The sequence below is a fragment of the Aethalodelphis obliquidens genome, unplaced genomic scaffold (genome assembly GCF_003676395.1).
Source record: "Aethalodelphis obliquidens isolate GAN/ISIS:26980383/991018 unplaced genomic scaffold, ASM367639v1 scaffold7, whole genome shotgun sequence".
NCBI lineage: Eukaryota > Metazoa > Chordata > Mammalia > Artiodactyla > Delphinidae > Aethalodelphis > Aethalodelphis obliquidens.
Genome location: NW_020837951.1, coordinates 68,145,345 through 68,166,803, shown reverse-complemented (window position 1 = coordinate 68,166,803; position 21,459 = coordinate 68,145,345). Strand labels below are relative to the sequence as shown.

Sequence of the window (21,459 nt, the reverse complement as noted above, 5' to 3'; positions counted from 1 at the left end):
TTAAAACTATTAAGAGTTCACTCATGTCAAATCCTGTATCACTATGCCCAATTCAGTTGCCTTCCTCTAGACCAGCAATATCAAACATAAAAGAAATGAAGGGCCACTCACAGGGGCAACAAAACCAAAAAGTACCAAGGATTAACCCAAAGAAAACGTTTAAGAACTTTATAGCAGAAACAGTAAATAGTCATTTCTGAAGAAATGGAAGAAGATCTAAACAAATGTTGGTATATTATAAAGATATCAGTTCTCCCCAAGTTAAACTCTAAGGGCAACTCAATCCTAAGTGAAATCCCAAAAAGATATCTATGGGACTTCATAACTGGACTTCTAAATTTATATAGAATAAGCAGGAAGAGCAAAGGCACTTTTCACACAAAAGAACAAAAAGGGAAAATATACCCAGCAGAGATCAAGGTGCATCACAAAGCAGCAGCTTTTAGGTGCTCTTGTTGAAGGATTTGGGAGGAAGGGGAGAAGGCTGGACCAGAAGCAGCCAGGGTGTCCCCAGAGGCGGCCCTCAAAGAGCAGGAAGAAGCTGTGAGCACCACTGTCAGGTCTGTTACCGGCTCTGGGTGAAGCACTGTGGGGATGGGAGAGGGGCTTCCTCGAGCCCTAGGATCAGCCATGTGAAGGAGCAAGGCCCTCCTTCCCGAGGCGGTGAAAGCACACCTTCACGGAATCGATATCACATCATGACAAGTGCAGATTAATAAACCCAATGGAGAATTCTGGCTGGTGTGCAGACAGCGCTGAGCGGCCGCAGAGGAAACTGTCAGTGCAGGTGAACTGCGCTGGCCAGATCTTCAGACACTTCATCTCCATGTGAACCTGAGGGCAGGGCCATCAGGAAGCGGTGCCTTCAGAGAAAGTGAGCTTCGAGAGTGGTTCTCACAGGAGGTGAGGAGTGTGGGAGGGCAGGAAAGGTGGTGAAAAATTCAGGGCAGTGGAACTGGCTGGGGAGACTCAAAACTACGTATGGTTGGCCCAGCTGAGATGGGGCTCCTTTGAAAGATGAGTGGGCATGTGGCTGTTTGCCCGCTGAACTAAGGCTCCAGCGACTTCTCCTGTCCAGGGGCCCTTGGGGTGAGTCTGTGTGTGTATCTTTTTGTGTCTGTGTGTGTCTGCATGTGTGTCTGTGTGTGTGTCTACCATACCTGTGCGTGTGTGATTTAAGTGTAGGAAGCTAAAGGCCTAAGAGATGCTGAAGAGGAAAAACAAGAAAGTGGAACTTACTAAGTGCTTGCTCTGTGCAACACACCTACCAGTCACCTCCTGGAATTCTCCCAGCAGCGACTCTGGGAATTATTGTGTGCTTTACCTCTGAGGAAAGTGAGGTTCAGCGAGGTGACGCTACTTGCTCTTGGTCACCCAGCTCCTAAGTTTGCCTTCGGAGCCTGAACGCTTTGCACTCACACAGGACTTCCGTCTGTAGCCACAAGTGTCCATCTCCCGTACACACAGCCATGCAGCTCCCTATTTTGTAAGATCGCTTCAGTTCTTTAACATAGACATTGAGTGTTAATTTGGGGCTGACACTAAGATAAAACTTCCACTGGCTTGCTGGGTTTTCTTTTTATCGCACCAAACAGCAGAACCTATTTCCCCAGCTTCTATTTTTAAAAACAGCTTCAATACGAGCATTCAGAAATTGTCATTTGAAACCAGAAGAAAGTCATTTTCATGCCTATTAGATTCAAAATGGGGAGAAGTTATCCCTGAAAGGCAGTATTGTAACCTTTCTTTCTGTCCCAAATCGTAGATCAGTTTAAATTAGCAAGAAAGATGTTTGCGTGCTGCCTCAGCTGGTGCGTGAACAGGCAACAGGAGTGAAAATCTTCGCTGGAGAAGAATAAAATGCAATCTACTGGCCTTGTTTTTAATAAGATGACAGCAGTTTAAATGCCTGGAGAGAGGAAGGCAAGCTATTAATGCCTCTCATAGAGCCAATTCAGGAACAAGTTAAATAGCTCCTCTCTTTGGGGAGTAGTAAAGCATTACTCTCAGATTTGAACATCAAAGATGGTCGAAATTGAATCTCTCTTTGTGTTGTACACATTACAAATACATTTCATTTGGGGCATGAAGGGAATGTGAATGGTCTTACTGAAATAAATGCTTTTGAGGTTGGGAATAGTTTCTCTCTCTCTCTTTCTCTCTCTTTGTCTCTCTCTGTCTGTCTCAAGTTTGCTTTGAAGTCAAGTCCACAAAGATATATGGCCAAAAAATTGACTTGATGCCATTTAAATGTAAACATTGCATGCAGAAAGAAAAAGATGATGAGGCATCCATAAAGTTACAGCTTCATCTTTGTTCTCTTGAACTTATCACATGCTCAAGATGCAGTTAGAACTCCTTCAGAGGAGAGGACTCAGAAATCCCAGAGACAGAAAGCAGCTGTCACAGCTTTGACTATGTGGAGGACCGAAGGATGGGGGCAATCAGTGAAGGTGAAAAAAGCACTTCAGTTTTGTCAGTGACGGCCCATTCCAAAAGCATGTTGACATAGAAACATCATCTGTGAGATAAGTGAGTTCAAAAGTGTTTTCTCTCAAATGAAACACTAAAGACACCTCTGCTTCGTTTAATCAATAGCCAGGCCTCACTTAGTGGAATGCAGGTTGGACGCCTTGCATTCGGTTATGAGACACTTTGCTCTGACAGTAGCCAGATCTCTTCCTAGTTTGTCTCTTGGTCTGAGATGTGCACTGTGCTGTGCACTCACCTCTGGATGTTGGTCATACCATAACAACACATCCTTGAGCTGCTATGAGGGTCCATTTCTCTTCTGATCTCACGATATCAGAGCCACCCAATCTGGCCTCTTTGCCTCAGCCATTAAAAAGAATTCCCTGACCCACATCAAACTGTCCTTTACCGGTTGCCTTGGGGCTCAGATGAGACTATATGATACACATGTGTGCAAGGGCACGCACACACACACACGCACTCAAAGAGTGCAGCAGCATTGTGATTTATATAAAGCTTATGGCTCTACATCAGATCGGCTTCTTATTTGTGTGTGGGTTCATGTATTCATTCATTCAGTCATTCGTTCATTCACAAAATGCATTCCTATTGCAAGCTGAGTAAGTAGTCATGCCATTCAGGAACATTTCTCTTCACAAGCCCCCACTGTAGGTAAGTCTCTGGGGGAACAGAAGCTGGTGCTTGCCCCAGACTAGTTAACTTCCTGAAAACCAGCTTAAATGCTGTTGTTGAAGCTGAGCTTCAGCAGTGCAGTTGCAGTAACCTCTGTGGCTACTTCTGAGGTAGAGAAATCAGTGGTGATTTCTCTCTTTGACTTCCCAGGCTGGCGGCACTTAATCCCCAAGAACCAGTAGCGAAGGTAGCTTTGCTTCAACTCTAAGGCCTTTAGGCCAGAACCACCATCATTGGCAGGAATTAAAAATCATGGTGAGTCCATCTCATTCCAGAAAACTCTTCGTAATGAGAAGTCTCTTCCATTTCTGAAAAACACTTTACCCAGTTGTTATCTCCCTTTCCATGCATCCTATTCCCATTCATGGCACAGCAGGTCACGCAGAGTTTCCTATCTAGAAAAAGTTACAAATTCTTTCCTTGACCTCAAGACTGTTCCCCATCTTCTTTGTGCAAGTCAGGATTAGAAGGTGAGGAGCTGACCCTTGGAGCTTAAAGGTAGCATCTTGCAATGTGTCCGTTGAGACAGACTCTGTCCTACGCTAGGTGTGTTCATGGTGGCATCTTCCCACTAGGCTCGTGGGAGGAGGAGTATAGTGTAGCTGCTCAGCAGACACACTGTGGAGCCAGCCACCTGGGTTTGAACCCCAGCTCTGCCACTTACTAGTTGTGTGACCTTGGGTGAGTTATTTAACTTCTCTATAACTCAGCTTCCTCTTCTGTAAAATAGGGAAGACAAGGGCATCTATCTCTTAAGGCTATTGAGTGTATTCAGTGAAGTGCTGTTCACAGAGCACATAGAACAGTGCTTGATACATCATTAGTTCTAGGTAGGTGTTTGCCAAATTGCTTTCAGTTCTTTTTTTTTTTCTTGCAGCTGTCATATTTTTTAGGCAGTTTTCAGTGGTTCAATAGTAAGTCACTGAATTATGTATCTTATCTCTATTTTCCCTTAAAAAGCAGCCTCTTCACCATGTACCAGTTTTTTAGATCCTGCCACACCTGTCTATAAGATAAGATGGGAACTGGTCTTTTTGGCAATCTGGCTTTTAGTTGAGCAAAAGTCATCCTGAAATTGAATAATTATACTTTCTGTATTTCCAAATTCTCCTGTCCTTTGCACAATGAGAAGTACATCAATGTGACATGGTACTTAACTCATTTCCTTCCAAAAAGTCCCAGTTTCCTCTGGGGTCCATAGCTTTAGGATATTTGGTAGACTAAAAAAAAAAATTCCTCTTTCCAACATATTGATAAAAATCTGCAAAAGCAATTACTGTACTAATATTTTAACCCTGCTGAAACATCCTTAGGGCACTGTTTGTGCAGTTAGGGGTTATAAGATCCTACAGTGCCCTGCTTCCTCCTATGTCATCAGAGCTCTGGTTCACTGGCAGGCATTTGCTGTTTAATATAAGGCGCATAGTGGACTATTTAGGAAACATATCTTAATCTTTTACCCAATCTTTGCATCCTGGATTTTAAACTCACTCGTATGGTCCCATTTTATATAGCATGGTATTTAAGTAGGAGTGATGGTAAATGGATTTACACTTCAGTGAAACTTAGAGGATTGCATGAACATTCTTTCTACTTTAAATTTGATCCTTTAAGTTTTCCATAATTTGGGGTGATTATTTCTATTGTGGGAGGGAGCCAGGTATTCAATGCAGTGACATCCTGAACAACACTGAAGTGCAGAATACAAAATTATAAGGGTAGTTTTGACTTTGAATTACTTCCACATCAGTGGCATTAATTACCTTTGTCTTCCAGTCGTTTTTCCCTCAATTTTATTCTGTTCTTAAATTCTCTTGCCTTCTCATTCTTCTCTCTTATCTCTTGCCCTTTTTCCCCCCTTGGATGGCTGAAGTTTGTGTGTCTATTTTATTGTTTTTCCTCTCCTCTTCTAAGATACTTTTCTGATATTTTTTGATGCTCAGTGCATCAGAGGATAGAAACTCAGCTGTGCTGACCCAATGGCTGGATATAATTTAGCACTGATTCTCTCTGCCTGGCAGACTCTTCTGAATCCAGCCAGGCTGCCGGATGGGATCCAGGAGAACATCCAAATTGTTCTCTAGCCAGCATGCGGCATCCATTCCGCACACCAGTGGGGATTTTTTGTTTTGTTTTTTTATCTCCATTTCTGAGCCATTGCCACCATTTTGTCTTCTGTGTACGGAGGACTCTCCTGATGGTACTTTCACATGATGTGAATCCTCCTACTTTACAGAAGCAATGAAGAGGATTCCAACAGTTGAGGCCGCATGCATTTTCCCTTCACAGACTTCCTCCCTGCAGAGATAGTGAAGACAGAATAGTTGAAACTGTGGAGTTAAAACACGAAAATGGAAGGAATCATAGACGTCCATACCAAAGGCAACTAGGCTGAGGAAGATTAACAGAGCACTATTAAATAGAGATTTAATTCAATTCAGCAGCATTTGAACACCTACAGAGTGCCAGGAACTATGCTGGGTGTTCAAATTAACAAAATGAGTATGTGGATTCCTTGCCCTAAAGGACAGAAAGCAAGTAGGTTAAGGTGCCTTTGATGAGCACACACAGAAGGGTATACTTGGAACAGACACGCGGGAGAAAATGACTTACACTAGGGATGGGGGGCATTCAGGAATGCTGCCTGCAGGAGAGAACCTCAAACCTGGGTTCCAAGTGATTCAGTAAGTTGGGAGACCTAATAAAATTCCAACACAAAAAGACGGTATGTGTGGGATTTAGAGGTGTGTGTTCAGTTGGTGTTTTGAAAGCCTTACCCTGGTAACAACGTGAAAGATAGGTGAAGGGTGCCAGGACTAGACAGTAAGTGGTAAGAAAGGTTAGGAAATGAGAGTTCCAAAAGGACTATTGCAGTAACCTCAGCAAGGCCTCCTACTAAGGCAGGGACAGTGGGAATGGAACAGAAAAGACAGAATTGTGGATATTTAGGGGTAGAATTGATAGGGCTTCGTGACTGGTTGGGTTGTGGGTATGGCTTATAGAAGTATCAGCATCACCTAAAGCTCCGCCCTGTGGATATTAGTCACATGTGATCTAACCAAGCTCGCATCTCTATGAAAGAAAACAGTGGGCTTATCTGTATGTGCCACCTCGAAAAATCCTTTAAAACACAGATAGGAGAAGAGAATGGAATACTTGGCCACTTTTAAGACTGAGCAATAAATGTGTTTGTATCCTCCACCCCAAATTTGATAAGACTTAATCAGAAAGTACCTTTTGCCTGATTTGGTAAACATAATCTTTCCATTTACAGAGATGCAAAAAAGTACCCAAGATGTTAGATGTCATTAGTGAATATGTTAGCTTCTTAACCCACTACCTACCCAAAAAACTTATGAAGAACATGTTTTAGTTGTCAAGTCAAAGCCCGTGGGGCTCCACAGTACAAATGATGGGGCCATCATGCTATATTGTCACGTGCTTTTCTCCGGCCCTTTGGGAAAAGGGAAAAACATTCTGCCAAAGTCTCAGTGTTTAAAGTTACCTTAAGATTGTTATTGAGATTTTTTAGGGGCTTCCCTGGTGGCGCAGTGGTTGAGAGTCCGCCTGCCGATGCAGGGGACGCAGGTTCGTGGCCCGGTCCAGGAGGATCCCACATGCCGCGGAGCGGCTGGGCCCGTGAGCCATGGCCGCTGAGCCTGCGCTTCCAGAGCCTGTGCTCCGCAACGGGAGAGGCCACAACAGTGAGAGGCCCGCGTACCTCAAAAAAAAAAAAAAAAAAAAAGGACACTCATAATAGCCCAGGAACTCTTTTTTTTAACCACACTGGGGTTGATTCTCTTGCCTGGTGGCTCACTGTTTTTCTTTAAAACTCCTGTCCAGAAACCTGCTTGCTCGCTCCTGTTCTCTCCCCTCCGCAACCTGCCTCAGAAGGAAAGCAGCAGAGCAGCTCTTCCTATAGTCCCATTTTTCTTGCTTGATCATCCAGAGCATGTAAATTACAGTGAAATATGGCCTGAGTCAGCTCCTCACAGGACAGAAATCAGTAACCATTGACATTGCCAAGCAACACCGCAGAGGAGCAAGGCTGCAAATTAGGTGACAAATTTATAAGAAGTTGGAGTATCTGGGGACTCGCTTGGGCGTTTCATCATGAACCATCTGGACGATCCACAGTAGTGACCACACATTATTGTTCACGGTTCGAGGATGAGAATTCCCATATAATTGTATGGCATCTCCCTCTGTGATCCTCACCTACCTTTCCGAACCTTTCATTGTGTTTTTCACATTCCAGATATTTCCCTGAAAAATAATTGGGAACAGTTATACCTAATGGGTAGTGTTCATTCCTCTCCAAAAGAAGATTGTTTTAAAAAATTTACTCTGTTGGCTCATGTGATGGCAGAGCTGGATGGGCAAGGACATGCAAAAAAAAGAGGGTATTAGGGCTTCCCTGGTGGCGCAGTGGTTCACAGTCCGCCTGCAAATGCGGGGGGCGTGGGTTCGTGCCCCGGTCTGGGAGGATCCCACGTGCTGCGGAGCGGCTGGGCCTGTGAGCCATGGCCGCTGGGCCTGCGCGTCCGGAGCCTGTGCTCCGCAACGGGAGAGGCCATAGCAGTGGGAGGCCCGCGTACCGCAAAAAAAAAAAAAAACAAAAAACAAAAAAAAAGAGGGTATTAGTCATGGCATCATAGCAGCTCCATTGGCCTGACATGGACTCAGCCTTGGTGTCCCAGAGGAGCCTGAGGTGATAGGTAAGCCTTGAGGGAGACAAGGAAGAGAACCAGAGTCCTTGACCTTCTGGAGAAGGGTGACCTAACAAGGACCCCTCCCAGTTCCAATAGCCTAACTGGTCTCATTTCTTCATTCATTCATTCAACTAATATTTATAAGAAAATTGGACTAAGCATCCTGATTTTAAACCAAAGATTACAAATTGCTGGACCAAATATGACCCAGAGTGTTTTTGTTTTTTTTTAATTGGAATTAGTTGCCAACATTTAAATCAGGAATTTTCACATAAAAGTCCGGATCTCTGGCTTCCCTTGAATAATCAGATCTATCAGCACTGTAACTGCCTTCCCCCATGGAGTGGGAGCTGACTGGCTGCTGCCCCTCTTTAGGCATGCACTGGCCAGTTTTCCATAATCCTCACCACTCCCTATTGTCGTCCCCAGTCCACTTTCTGACCTACACACCTGGCCCCTTGGTTCATTGGTGCTTTAGCAGAATGCTGCTGTACTCCAGACACTGAGCCAGCTGCTGGGGATCTTTCTGACCCCTGATTTGGCCACCAATGTAGTATCAGTATTTCCTAGTGACTGGGGCTGATATCAGCAGATGGACATCAACAAGGAGATACACGTAGAAAGTGAGGGAGATAAGAACAACAGCAGTAACAAACCAGTGTGTCTGGGTTTGCAGGAAGCTTGAAAAGGAAGAGTGAGTATTTCCTGAAGGGGCTGGATTCAGAGGGCGTGAAAATCAGGTGATAAATGTCTAAGAGGTGGTGTGTGTGTATGTACATAAATCCTACTTGACACTCAATAGCTGATGGAGGGTTACCCACAAGTTCAGCCCTTTGTTTTCATTTGGAAAGTTCTTGCCTTGCTTCCAAAAGCCTAAGTGAGAGGTTTTAATCTCATAGAAGAAAAAGAAGCACTCGTTAGTATAGTTTGGAAGAGCCGAATATGAAAAGAACTCCATAGGGCAAAACCACCTCCGTTTATACCTTGTATATGACATAGATGTTTTACCACATGTTGGGTACAGCTGTCCCCAGGTAACCGTGTATTCAGAAGCCTCTTAGGGAAGTTTAACACACAAATATCATTCCCCCACAGACTGTTAAGCAGAGCTTCTGCAATGAGTCAGTACTTTAAAAGCTTTTTTTGAGTGAGAATTTGAATCTGAAGGTTAAAATATTCCTTTTCTTCTGACTTGAGTCTGAAGTGAGAATATGGTTGTTTCCTCACTTAACCTCAATCTCTTATTAAAGTTTTATTTTTTTAGTTAAAACAAAATTACTTGCCTTGACATGAACATTTGATATAAAAGAATAATGACCAAAGAAAGCCTTTTAATGGAAAGCAATTAATTTCAGTGGTCCATGCAGCCCTTTTTTAGGTAAAATCAAACAAAAAGCTTTAAATTGGGCTATATTAGAAATATCTTTTAACTCGGAATACTTTTTTGTCTGCGCTAGGTCTTCATTGCTACGCATGGGCTTTCTCTAGTTGCGGCGAGCGGGGGCTTCTCCTCGTGGTGGTGCGTGGGCTTCTCATTGCAGTGGCTTTTCTTGTTGCGGAGCACAGGCTCTAGGTGCATCGGCTTCAGTTGTTGTGGTTCACGGGCTCAGTAGTTGTGGCTCACAGGCTCTAGAGCGCAGGCTCAGTAGTTGTGGCACATGGGCTTAGTTGCTCTGCGGCATGTGGGATCTTCCCGGACCAGGGCTTGATCTTGTGTCGCCTGCATTGGCAGGCGGATTCTTAACCACTCTGCCACCAGGGAAGCCTATACATTTTTTTTTTTTGATGAAAAATTTTCACACAGGAATAGAAGAGAAGCAAGATCAACCCACATACCCTGCAAGAAACTTAAAAATTGTATAGATCTACAAATATAAATGTTATGTTTGTTTGTAGGGAGTGAACGGAAAATGACAAATACACAACTCTCGTACTATTCATTCACAAAACTTCAATAATGAAAATAAATTCACAAATTAAAAAAAAAAGAAAGGAAACCATCTCAGGCTAAAATGTTAATACTGCCAAACATGGTTCTGGAAGTTAGCCAGGGCAGCCTTTCATTAAACTGAAAGTTTTCCTTTTGACAGTCTTCCTTATGTTTAAGATGTCTAGTGGGGGTTGTTGACTTGCAGACATTGAGCATTGACATTGGTGCCCACCTGCAGAGATAATTAGAGTTTGATAGGATCTAACAACCTCATGCTGGGCTGAAATAGATATTCCTGTTGGAACTTTGGCAGACAATGAAGAGAGGTACCAATTATTAAGGATGCCTCTGCCACCCAGCACAAAGTGCTATAGAGACATGTTCTTATCTGATCCTCCAAAAACCCTCCTGAGAATAGGTGTTGATTGCTCTTGTCCCCATTTTACTGAAGAAGAGACTAAGGTGCAGAGAGGATCACCCAGTTCATAAGTAGTAGAACCAAGAAGCTTTGAATTAGCTTTCTTATCTGTCTCACTCAGAAGTACTCTTTTTTTTTTTAGTTTAGTTTATTGAGGTATAGTTGATTTACAATGTTGTGTTAATTTCTACTCTACAACAAAGTGATTCAGTTATACATATATATAAATTCTTTTTTATATTCTTTTCCATTATGGTTTATCACAGGATATTGAATATAGTTCCCTGTGCTGTATAGTAGGACCTTGTTGTTTATCCATTCTGTATATAAGAGTTTGCATCTGCTAATCCCAACCTCCCAAGCCATCCCTCCCCCACCCCGCCCCCTGAACTTTGATAGTGATATTATGGTATCAGCAGTCCAGAAGCCTTAGACATCAGTGCCTGCCTTCCTCACTTCAGCAAGTCCAGGAAAGTTCAACAAACCAAAGCATCCTAAACCTCACTGTTATTTGGGAACTGTGCATTTATATGCTTCGTTTAGGAAATGCGAGGAGAGCATGTGATATGAGAAAAGCACTGTTCTAGTTGGGAGAGATCCAAAGAGGAATCCAAAGAGGGTCTCAGCCTCCAACATGTGGAGAGACAGTCTTGTGTGCAGATATTAGAAGGAAAGGTGCATAGGTCCAAAGCTGGAACATGATGGTCAGATGAATGAAGGGTCTGCTTTTTACATCCTGTTCCAATGGTTACAGTCCATGTTTTGACATTCCCCATAGATCTGAGAGTAGAAGGGCAGGACTGACGAAGAAATTTCTTTCTAATTCTAGCCCCAGCAAGGCAAAATATCTTTTATTGTTGGGCAACAAATAGCTATTTTAAACTTCTATAAGTACTGTTGAATTAGTTTTAACAGACTAAACCCGTGTAAAATACCAAGTTCTCTAAGTGTTCTGCTCCATGTCCCATAGGTTCTCTTTCACTCTTCTTGGTGATGCTTGCAATAATGAAGCTGCCCATTACCGATTGCTTAGTGGGTATTATTATCTCATCTACTCTTCACCACAACTTTGTGGGGTAGATACAGTCATGCCACTTTACAGCTGAGGACACTAAGGCTCAGAGAGGTAAATTTGCTCAAAGTCACACAGCTAATAAGTGGCAGATCTTGGGTTCAAACCTATACCCTGGCTTCAAAGTCTATATTCTTAACTTCTGTTTGCTACTGAAAATAATCCTTTCATGGATGTGATGTAATCTGGTATCTGTACACACCTCCTTGATAGGTATTAGACAACTTTACCAAGAAACTACTCTCTGTTGTTTAGAAACCTTAATTTTTAGATCTTCAAACTCAGTTCAAACCGGTATCAAAAATAAAGCAGCTCTTTGATTTAAGAAAACAAACAAGTTAATCATTTTTTTCCATCAACCAACACTTAATAAATACTTGCTCTCACTGATTTCTCTACCTCTATTCTTCATTCTAACAAAATGAATTCAGCATAGATGCTTCTGTTGACTTTCTGTTGTATACGTCAGAATTTTGAGGCCTGAAAGGTGAGAAGTCACTTTTCTGCTGCTCCTGTCTGGGGAGATTTGCTGAGAAAAGGGTTAAGAATGCCAGAGGCTTCAAAAGTAGAGCTGAGAAGGTCAACGTTGGAAGGAGAAATCTGTGTCCATGCCCTTTTTAAGAAAGGAAGAAATTGGGAGCCCAAAACACTAGTCCTTATTCAGATTCTTTGAGACTGAAGACAAGATCCTTCCCTTGACTTGTCAACCAAGAAATATGGACAAGAATTCAGAGGTACCTTAAAGCCAGGTGATGACGTTGCTGACAAGACCTGAAAGGAAGTGGACAGAGGAATGACAAAAGGTTCAAGCCCTCCTAGAGGTCTGGGAGCTTGGGTGCCTGTGGACCCAGCTGTCCAACTAGCATGAGCGAGTGTGGGCACCATGTTAGACAGCATTCCCGATCAGCTCATAGGCTCATCTCAAACACCAACCACTGGGTTCTGGAATTTTTCTTAGGCTGTATGTCTTCTTAGAGAAATGTTATATAGAAGAGGCACCAGGTGGTTCCCAGCATGATATTCACTGCTGATTCATCCCTCTTCCAGTCCTGGTTGCCTCTTGCTCAGTTGACGTAATGGAAGTTGCTCAATGGTACTAAACAGCAGCCTCTTGAATCCCCCCACTTCTCCCTCCCATCCCAAAGAAACTCAGCTCAGATTGGGCGCAGTTTGAATCTTAATCCAACGGTGCTAAAGGTGCCCTGGCTCCTGTCCATGGGGAGTGTGCTGACTGGAGGCCATTGCCCCTTCCGGGTGAGTTTTCGTTCATGCCTCTCAGGCCACTTTCCATGAGGTGTCCATGGTATGTGGGACACCAGCCAGGTGCGTGATGCGCTCTGGCTTATGGATGCAAGTCATGTTTGTCCTAGTCGCATGTCACACTCCTCTTCCTACACCCCCTGAGCCCCTGGTCCAAGGAAGGGAGGCACCAGCTCTCAGAGATGCTGTCCCACCAGCCCCAGGATGCTGCCCTGACCATTTGAAAGCGTTGAGGTGCTGAGTTCACCGTCTCACCATGCCGTTGCTGTCAGTGTTAAAAACTTCATTCCAGTAGGCTGGTTTCCTTCACATTCTTGCGTGCCCTTTCTTTAGTAAGCAACAAACATGGTTCCCTTCACTTGGGCAAATATTGTTCCTTTGCCCTCCTAGCTCACTGTGCTTTAAGTTGCTACATCACCTGTTGTTATTCAGCCCTTCACTGCTCTTATTCTTTCTCTTCCACCACCTTTAGCCTCCTTTTTTATATGTTTTGTCCAGTTCTTGTCCCCCTGCCCCAGTCCTCATTCAAGGAAGCAGCTAAGAAACAATCTAGGTATTGCCACAGCAGCAAGAATGTGTGACCTTTGTCAGTCACCCACAGATCCAATTTTGACTATGTAAAAATAAATTAATTAAAGAATATGATTGTATTTATTTATACCTGGCTCCAGGAGAGAGGAGGTAAAAAATAATCACGTCTGCCACAAGCAGATGTTTGAAAGTTTCGGATTAAGACATGAAGACCAGTGTGTGCATACAGAGAGGTTGCATCTCAAAAGACAAAAATACAATAATGTATCTTCATTGTGTAGAATATGGTTTACACCCAACTTTGCAAACACAGAGCTGCCCACGTTCTGTTTCCTCGGCAGGTAAAGAGAATGCCAACTGCTTATTCTACTGCTTTACCTCAGGGAAAGAGTAGAGGTTACAAAAAAATTAGTTGGCTGATATAATTCATCAATTTACTGCAAGATTATACACACACACACACACACACACACAAATACAAATGCATAGATTATGTGTAAAGCCACCATGAACATGTGTTTTAATATTTATGAAGGTATTTGGATCATTTTAAAATCCCAAACTTGTGCAATGTCATATATATAATAGACTATTCTTCTTAAAATACCAGGGAAAAAAAATTTTCTACAGAAGGCAATCCCCAGAAGTCATTTTTTTTTAAACTTCCTTGTTTTTACACAAAATTCAATTTCTTATTGAAGCACTTGCATCCTTTGTCGTGTATCTAACAAAATCCAGAAAAGGCAGGATTTTGCAGAAACATAAAGATGAGGTGATTTTTCTCCCCAAGGCGTAATTTTGTGTCGGTGTGTTAAAATAGCTTTAGGTAAAATTTTAGGCGCATGGGGAAAGAATATATATAGAATGTGTATAATATAAGCAGAAGAATATTTATTATTGTGTTTTAAGCTAAAGCCTTTTGTACACAAAACCCATCAGTTCTTAGTTCATTCACATGTGAATTTTTAGCAGTCGACCAAGTTAATGAGCCATGGAAGCATTCTACAGATTCACAGGAATATCTCTTGAGTGTCATTCATTTCTTGAATTTTTATTGGGAGAGTGTTGTTATGACCAGGGAAAATATTTCTAACCTGCTCACAATGATGCTTCAGAAAACCTGGAATTTTCAGATGAACAAGAATGAAAGTTTCTATTTTAGAACTGAAGTAAGAAAACAGAAATGGTGCGTCCCCACCCCCTCCGTCCCTCCACCCAAGCTGCCACTTCCACCAGCTGACTCAGAAGAGCTTGCTTTCCGCCCGTGGTTTCCATTACAGCCGAGTCCTTTGGTGAGCTGCACCCGGGAGATTGCCCTCCTGGCCCCTGCAGTCTGTACAGCAGCAGACAATGCCCTGAGCTGGGAGTTGTGGCTGCTCTGTCACCTGTCTGGGCCACGTGCCCTTCCCTGGGAATACGCCTCCCCCTTCCTCCCAGAGCTTTCAACGCCTTTCCCATCCCCCGCCCCTTCCCCCCGCAACACACACCAAAGCATGCTGCACCCATGGTATTCAGTGCTTTCTGTCTAAAGTACAAGATTAGAAATGAAAGGGAAGTTTAGAACCTGGTTTTTTATTGGGGATTTTCCCAGGTAGCCTTCCTTACTAATTTTTAGGAAGTAGTACTATTGGAGAAAAGCTGTGAAATGAACTCCTGGGACTGCTGTTCCACGGCAAGGAATCCTGGTGTCTACAAGCCTCAGTGGGTCTGGGCATTGCCCTTGTCCAGCCCTTTCTCTTGGAACGTCACCTCTAAAAATTATAGGCCTAGGCTGGACCTGGTGTGAAGATATCTTTGCCAAGTATTTGTTTCATCAGATGTTAAAATAACTGTGTCCTATTCTGGAATGCAGGGCAAGTCCTACCCCCGGTGGAATAATATATTTTAAGTGATTTCTGAAAGTGGGTCGTGAAAGCCATCCGCCACATGGCCCATGTTTGCACATCTCTATATAGTTACAGTTGCAGAATTTGACAGTGTAACTCTGAATCTGATTAATTGAGAATGTGTAAAAACAAAGTTCTTGCATTACAGCTCGTTCCTTATCTTTGTGTCTTTTACTGTGATGTTGTAGAACTTGGATCATATGGAAAACTAAAATATTATGACACAATGACTGAAGAAGGTAAGAATGATTTTAGAATTGTATGCACTGGCTTTTTATTTCATTTATGGTGTCTGTGGCTTGCCCATTTTTTTAAAAATTTTTTTTCCCCCTCTTTGCATGACTTCAGTGACATTGTGTGTTTTATTATTCTTTCCACATTTTCGTCTAGTTTTTGCCATCGTGTTGGTTTGGAATTGGAGACGTGCAATACCATGAGCGATCATGTTATTCCATTCAGACGATCCAAACCATCTCAGTTGTGTAACATAGTCAGAGAAATGGTGTCAGCAACATAAGCACAGGCCCACACCCACTGGGTCATCATTATTTCCTCCACGTGCTCACAACATATAGAAACACATCCAACCAATACTCTTCTTTTAATATGCCCCAGTTTCACAGGAGGGGAGGTTCTGGTAATATTCTGATTTATGCAAAGGAATGAGTGATCTAAAGGAACCACTAGGCCCCAAACCAGTCGGAGACCTCTTTCTGATGCAGAGGGCCGTGTAGGCTCACGTCCTTAGCTGTCACAGTCCCTGTTAACTCACCCAAGAGAGGCCAGGGCCACCATTCCAGCCAGTGGGATTGTATATATTGGGATTCACACTCTGTGAGATTGGATGTATCATTTTAACCATTTCCCCTGAATAAGTGAAGTCTGGCAGAAACTTCTTTTTCAATGTATCTACTGATGAATTCCAGCCTCTGTCCCAGAGCACGGCCTTGCCTCAGTGAGAATGACTTTTCTGAAATAAGTGCACCACGGAACAGCAATTTGAGAATTTTTGCGTTCTTGTAAAGGGAGTTGTTCTCTTGCCCTATCTCTCACACATACCTCCGCCTTTTGACTAATAAATAATATTTGTAAGTTATGAAAACATTTGGAGTTTTCCCGTGAGTTTTACACTGATACTGACAAGAAATCCAAAGGTACCCTAGAAGGGGAATCAGTTAATTTTATCCTTCAACATGAGAGAAACTCCCCAAAGTGTTGTATATCTTATTTTCAGCTTCTAGTATTTCTGAGTTGCCTTAGCTTGCCAAAGATCTCCTAGTTGCTTTGCAGGAAGCAGGACATCCGACAGCCCTCGGTAAGAGCAAGCCCTTTCCAGCCCCTCCCCACTCTGGCTTCTGCACTGTACCTGGGCCCTTCTCTGCTGCTATCTCTGTGCTTTCAGTTAACCACTGTGATGTTTTCTAAAGCAGCAGCCCACAGTAAGGATCTCAGACTGGGCTCTGTCGTAGCCCAGAGCCCTCCCAACAACCTGGGGAAATGCAGACCCTTGGGCAGTGAGAGCCCCAAAGGCAGAAAGCTACCTATGAGAATCAGTATTCCACCACCGCGGGGATAGAAAGAGCAATCTGTACCTTAAAGGAAGGCTCCTGTCCCGGCTGTTATTTTTAGTTCGTGTCTTCAAACCACTTTGATTTTTCTTGGTGATTGGCTTGGGAAGCCAAAGGTTTGGGCCTCACTGATTTTATAATTCGATTCGGGAGTCTCACAGCCCTCAGCCTCGGCCTCATGGCTTGGGCAGCTGGTGGGTTTGTTACCTTCTACCTGAGCAGTGACGACCCCTCACTTTTCTCTCCTTCCTCCATCCTGTCCTCTGCCTTCTGCCCTTAGCTTCCTGTGGCCAGAGCAGCTTCTGGCTCTCTGTTGCCTCAGTTGCCCCTTTTCTCCCTTACTGTTCCCTTCCTTCCTCTTTCCACATCTTTTTGAGCAAATGTGGCCATCCGAGTGTTCCCTTAATCTTCCCACGCCAGACAAACCAAGATTATGCGAAGATGCAAAAATGCTACTTCCGAGCTGATGCTACCACTTGCTATCGAACAGCTGGGCTTTCTAGGCAGGGAGACAAAGCCAAAATAATATCTGGAATGAGAAGGCTGACCAGCTTAGCAAGATTGTGAAATCTTCACAAGATTGTGAAATTGTCTTTGGGGGCCCTCATGGTCACCTTTAACGTTCCTTATCCTTCTCGTGACTGCCCCATTCCTTCATGCGTATCCCTTTGTGCCCCATGCTTAGCTGAAAATTCATCCCTGTTACGGTGATAGCTAATAATAGCTAAGGGAGCACTTGAAAAGCATGTTCTATGAAATACTACTTCCAGATCATGTCATTAGGAATTTTGCAACAATTGGGGGAAAAAAAGAAAGCAAGCTTGATTTCATAGTTAAATAAGCAGGAGAGCTTCTGAGTGAAGTTAAATAGATTTCTTTACCACGTGACTTGTCAGAGCCTTCAATATGTACCCATGCACTGCAGCATATCATAGTAAATCGTATAGAGGGATGGAGTTTGCAGTATTTCCCAGACTTTTTTGGTCAGAGGACCCATTCTTCCACAGAGCCTCTTGCGGAACTCTTTTAGAAATGCTGGTAAAGACATTATCCTTCACCTAGAATAGGAACCTCTGAAAGATTCCGAAGTTTTCTAAACACATAGCAATCCCTCTCAGGCACTCATGGAAAGGATACTTTGGAACAGGAGGTCTCCCTACAGCCCCCTCACGTTATACCCTTTGGCAGCTGCCTCTGTGACAAGCCAGGCCTGGCTTAAACCTAATTCTGGGATTCAACTTAAAAGACGCTCAGTAACCTCAGACCTGGCAACCACCATGCATGACTTCTTCAGATTCTAAAGGGCCTCCCCCCTCTCATTGAACATAATAACAATAACTGTGATATATATCACTTCCATGTTGTACAGTTTAAGGAGATATAATAAAGGTGAAGATGTTATGGGCAATAGGGGACTAGTATAGCCTTCAGGAAATATCCCCCTCCGTTTGAGCATTTCTTTTCACAATTTTAGAGATGTGACTAGCCCTTGACAGGGCTTTATTGTAATTGCCCACGTGATTATTCATTATTTGTAACTGTTTCCAGAGAGAGCTCTGGATGTTGCGTGACATCAGCTACTTGCAACGAGACCTGTTTTATTTTTATTCCCTAAAGTGGATTAAATGGAAAGATGAATTATATATGCCACCCCCTGTCCTAAGAGAAATGGTGTGATGATTTCCTCAATATAGAGAATTGTCCAGCACAGATTCAGTTTATTATTTTAAGCACCTACTGTATGCAAGTTATTCTGCTAGGTGCTTTGTTGACACACAAGATTAAAAGGTGGGCAGTTTGCCCCATGGAACTTATAGACGGGGGTGAAATAAAGCACAGCAATCACTGAGCCACCAGGAAGAGAGTGGTAAGTACCACAGGTGCTCAGAAAAAGATGACAGACTATGGGAGAAGGAAAGATTGCTTTCAGCGGGGGGCAGGGTGGGGAGGGATTTCGTGGAGGTGATCTTTGACCTGCACCCTAAAAGATCAGTAAATACGGAGTAAATTGGGAAAGCAGGAGGGGTAAGTTCCGAGCCACCCGGCTGAGAGGGGGATGAAAAGAGGGGCCACACCAACCCTTACTGGGTGCCTGCCAGGTGCAGTGCTGTGGGCTTTTTATATATTCTGTGTCATTTACTCCTTGTGGTAATCACATAGGTAGATTTTACTGAAGATGAGAAAACCAAAGCCCAAAGAAGTGTTGTATTAGATGAGGAGATGAGGACACAGAGAAGAAAAGTAATTGGCTTCTGGGACTCGTAGGTAGTAAGTTGAGATGAGGGACCTGAACTCAGGACTGTGGCATGCCACACCCTGTCCTCTCAGCTCCACTGTGGTTGCTCCACAAGGTGGAATGAGGAACTGGACAGTTCAGATTGGCTACAGTGTAGGAGTGGGAAGAAAGGCTTGATGGAGACCAGACCATGGGAAAGGTTGAACCACAGACTAAGAATGACAGTGAGCTATTGACTGAAACATGGCCCCCCTACTGGAACACTTTACCATTAAAATGTTACTTTAATAAAACAATCCATTTACTCTCAGACACTGGACAAAAGCAAAACATTTTTTTAAAAATTTGCCCCTCCCCTCAGAGCCCTTTCCCTCCCTCCCTTGTCTTCAGGTGCCCAGAACATAAATGGGAACAGCTCCCTGGGCCACACCCAACTCCCTCTCCCACCCCGAGCCAATCAGAATTTTATCCACTCAGTCATTCATTCCCTAACATATTCTTTCAGCAACACTCAGTATGGACCAGGCACTAGACTGGGTGCAGGGCCTGTGGAGATGAAAGACAGTGCTTCTCCTGAAGAATTCACACTCTAGTGGGAGACGTAGGCAGAGAGATGAGTAGCGTGATGGGCAGAGCCGAGGTGCCAGGGGAGCCCAATGGAAATGAGGGCAGGCTTCTCAGAAGGGGCTATGTCTCCACTGCCTCATTCCTGCCTGCCAAGGTGATGACTCTCCCACCAGCCACCTGATTCTAGTGTGTTCACTTGATAATAGCTGAGCACCTGCCTCTGTATGAGTCATGTTCCTAGACTTGATAGATTCGTGAGCTTCACTCCTCCCAAAGACTCTATTTCCCTCTGTAACAAGATGTTTCCAAGGATACAAACAAATGACTCCAGGGGTAGTCTTTTGGTGACCTCAGATCCCCCTACATAGGCATCCATCCCTTTATCTCCTCATGGGGTGATACTGAATATTCTTGGAAGAGCAATCTCCAATTTTTACTTAATGTCAATAACCCAGAGTTTAACACTACTATATATAAAATAGATAAACAACAAGGACCTACTGTATAGCACAGGGAACTGTATTCAATATCTTGTAATAACCTCTAATGGAAAAGAATCTGAAAAAGAATATATATACACGTACATATTCACATGTACATGTATAACTGAGGTGTACACTTTGCTGTACACCTGAAACTAACACAACATTGTAAATCAACTATACTTCAGTTAAAAAATAAATAAATAACCCATAGTTTATTTCTCATCTGCAGACACCCAAATTTCATACCATTATCACTCCAGAACATCCTCAACAAATTGAACTTGGCTTCCTTACTAAAGTTACTTTAAATGAAAATGTAGAAAGTTAGTTCAAAAGAAAACAAACTCGTGTGATGGAACAGAGACATTCAAAGGAGAGATGCCTTTCCACCAGTGGCAATATACACAACTAATCATTTCTGCTCTTTGGAGATAAACATTCACAGAGACATGTAGGTAGGTAGGTAAACAGAAATCCTGACTAAGGATACTTTGCAAAGATGCAATGTATTGTCCTAAAGTCGTTGCCATTTAACAGAAGCCATTTCTAGAAAAATAATTTCTCCACTATTTAAAAAGTCAATCTTTGTTCATTTGTATAAGGAAAAAAGAAGATAGAAAAGTTTGTTGTAATATCAAAGGCAAAAATAATCTTTTCTTGAATGAAATTAAGGCTAGTTTCATGGCAACCTATTGGCAACCTCTTTACCAAGCTGAGAAACTAATAATGTCTTATGTGAATCATGGTTTCCTCAATTAGTCATGTGGCTGAGTTTTGAAAACCCACATTATTTCAAAGAAACAGAAGCACCCTAAGGTTACATAGCCAGTCATTTGATGTTCTTAACTGCAGTGAAATATTCCAGTTCTTTCTCAAAGAGAAATTGAATTTTGGAGTACTACTCAACAGTAGTTTCCATTGCCCAAGAGGTATCCTCTGAAAATGTAGTCCTAAAACAGGTCCTTGGTGCTATCTGTGGCCTTCACATTATATTTTAATCCTGGCTTTGAATGGATGAGACTGTGTTGTATACCCTGATATATCAAGCAGGATAGTTTCAGCTCTATATAGCAGAAAATCCAGATTAACAGTGGTTTAAATCAGATGGAAGTATATTTCTCTCTCAAGTAAAAGAGGTCCAGAGGCAGGCTGTACATGGCTTCTATGGAAGCGTCACAGTAATCCTAGACCCCAACTCCTTCCATCCTTCTTCTTCACCATCCTAATATTATGACTTTCAACCTCAAGGGCACCTCATGGTCCAATATGGCTGCCACTACAGCTCCAGCCATCTCATCTGTATTCCAGGAAGGAGGAAGGGCCAAAATTATTTTCCCCAGCTGTTTTGTCTTCCTTTTAAGGAGGCTTCCTTTTAGACCCTCCCAGTAAGATCTGTCCAAAACTCAGTTACATGCCTACACATAGTTCAAGGAAGCTTGGAAATGTAGTATGTTAAGCTGGGTGATTTGCTAGCCCCAATAATTCAGATATTATGTCATTAGGAAATGAAAAAGGAATAGATATTGATAGGCAACTTGCAGTCTCTCCACAACAGAGAAATATCACTTTCATATAACTGTATGTTGTTGGGGAGGACTGAGACCAGAGCAAGCTCTGTGAGGAAGGTTG

The 21,459-nt window shown here is 43.0% G+C and overlaps 1 protein-coding gene across 2 annotated transcripts in view; it reads left to right on the top strand.

Annotated features, from left to right (window-relative positions):
- The window catches only part of SLC24A2 (solute carrier family 24 member 2), a 241,698-nt gene that overhangs the window by 157,622 nt on the left and 62,617 nt on the right, over positions 1 to 21,459 (top strand). The window contains exon 4 of one of the 2 annotated variants that reach the window (XM_027105942.1): positions 15,163 to 15,213. The exons of the other annotated variant lie outside the window; for it this stretch is intronic. Within the exon in view, the coding sequence (XP_026961743.1) occupies positions 15,163 to 15,213 (51 nt within the window). The remainder of the gene's footprint in view (positions 1 to 15,162; positions 15,214 to 21,459) is intronic. 2 annotated transcript variants of the gene reach the window in all.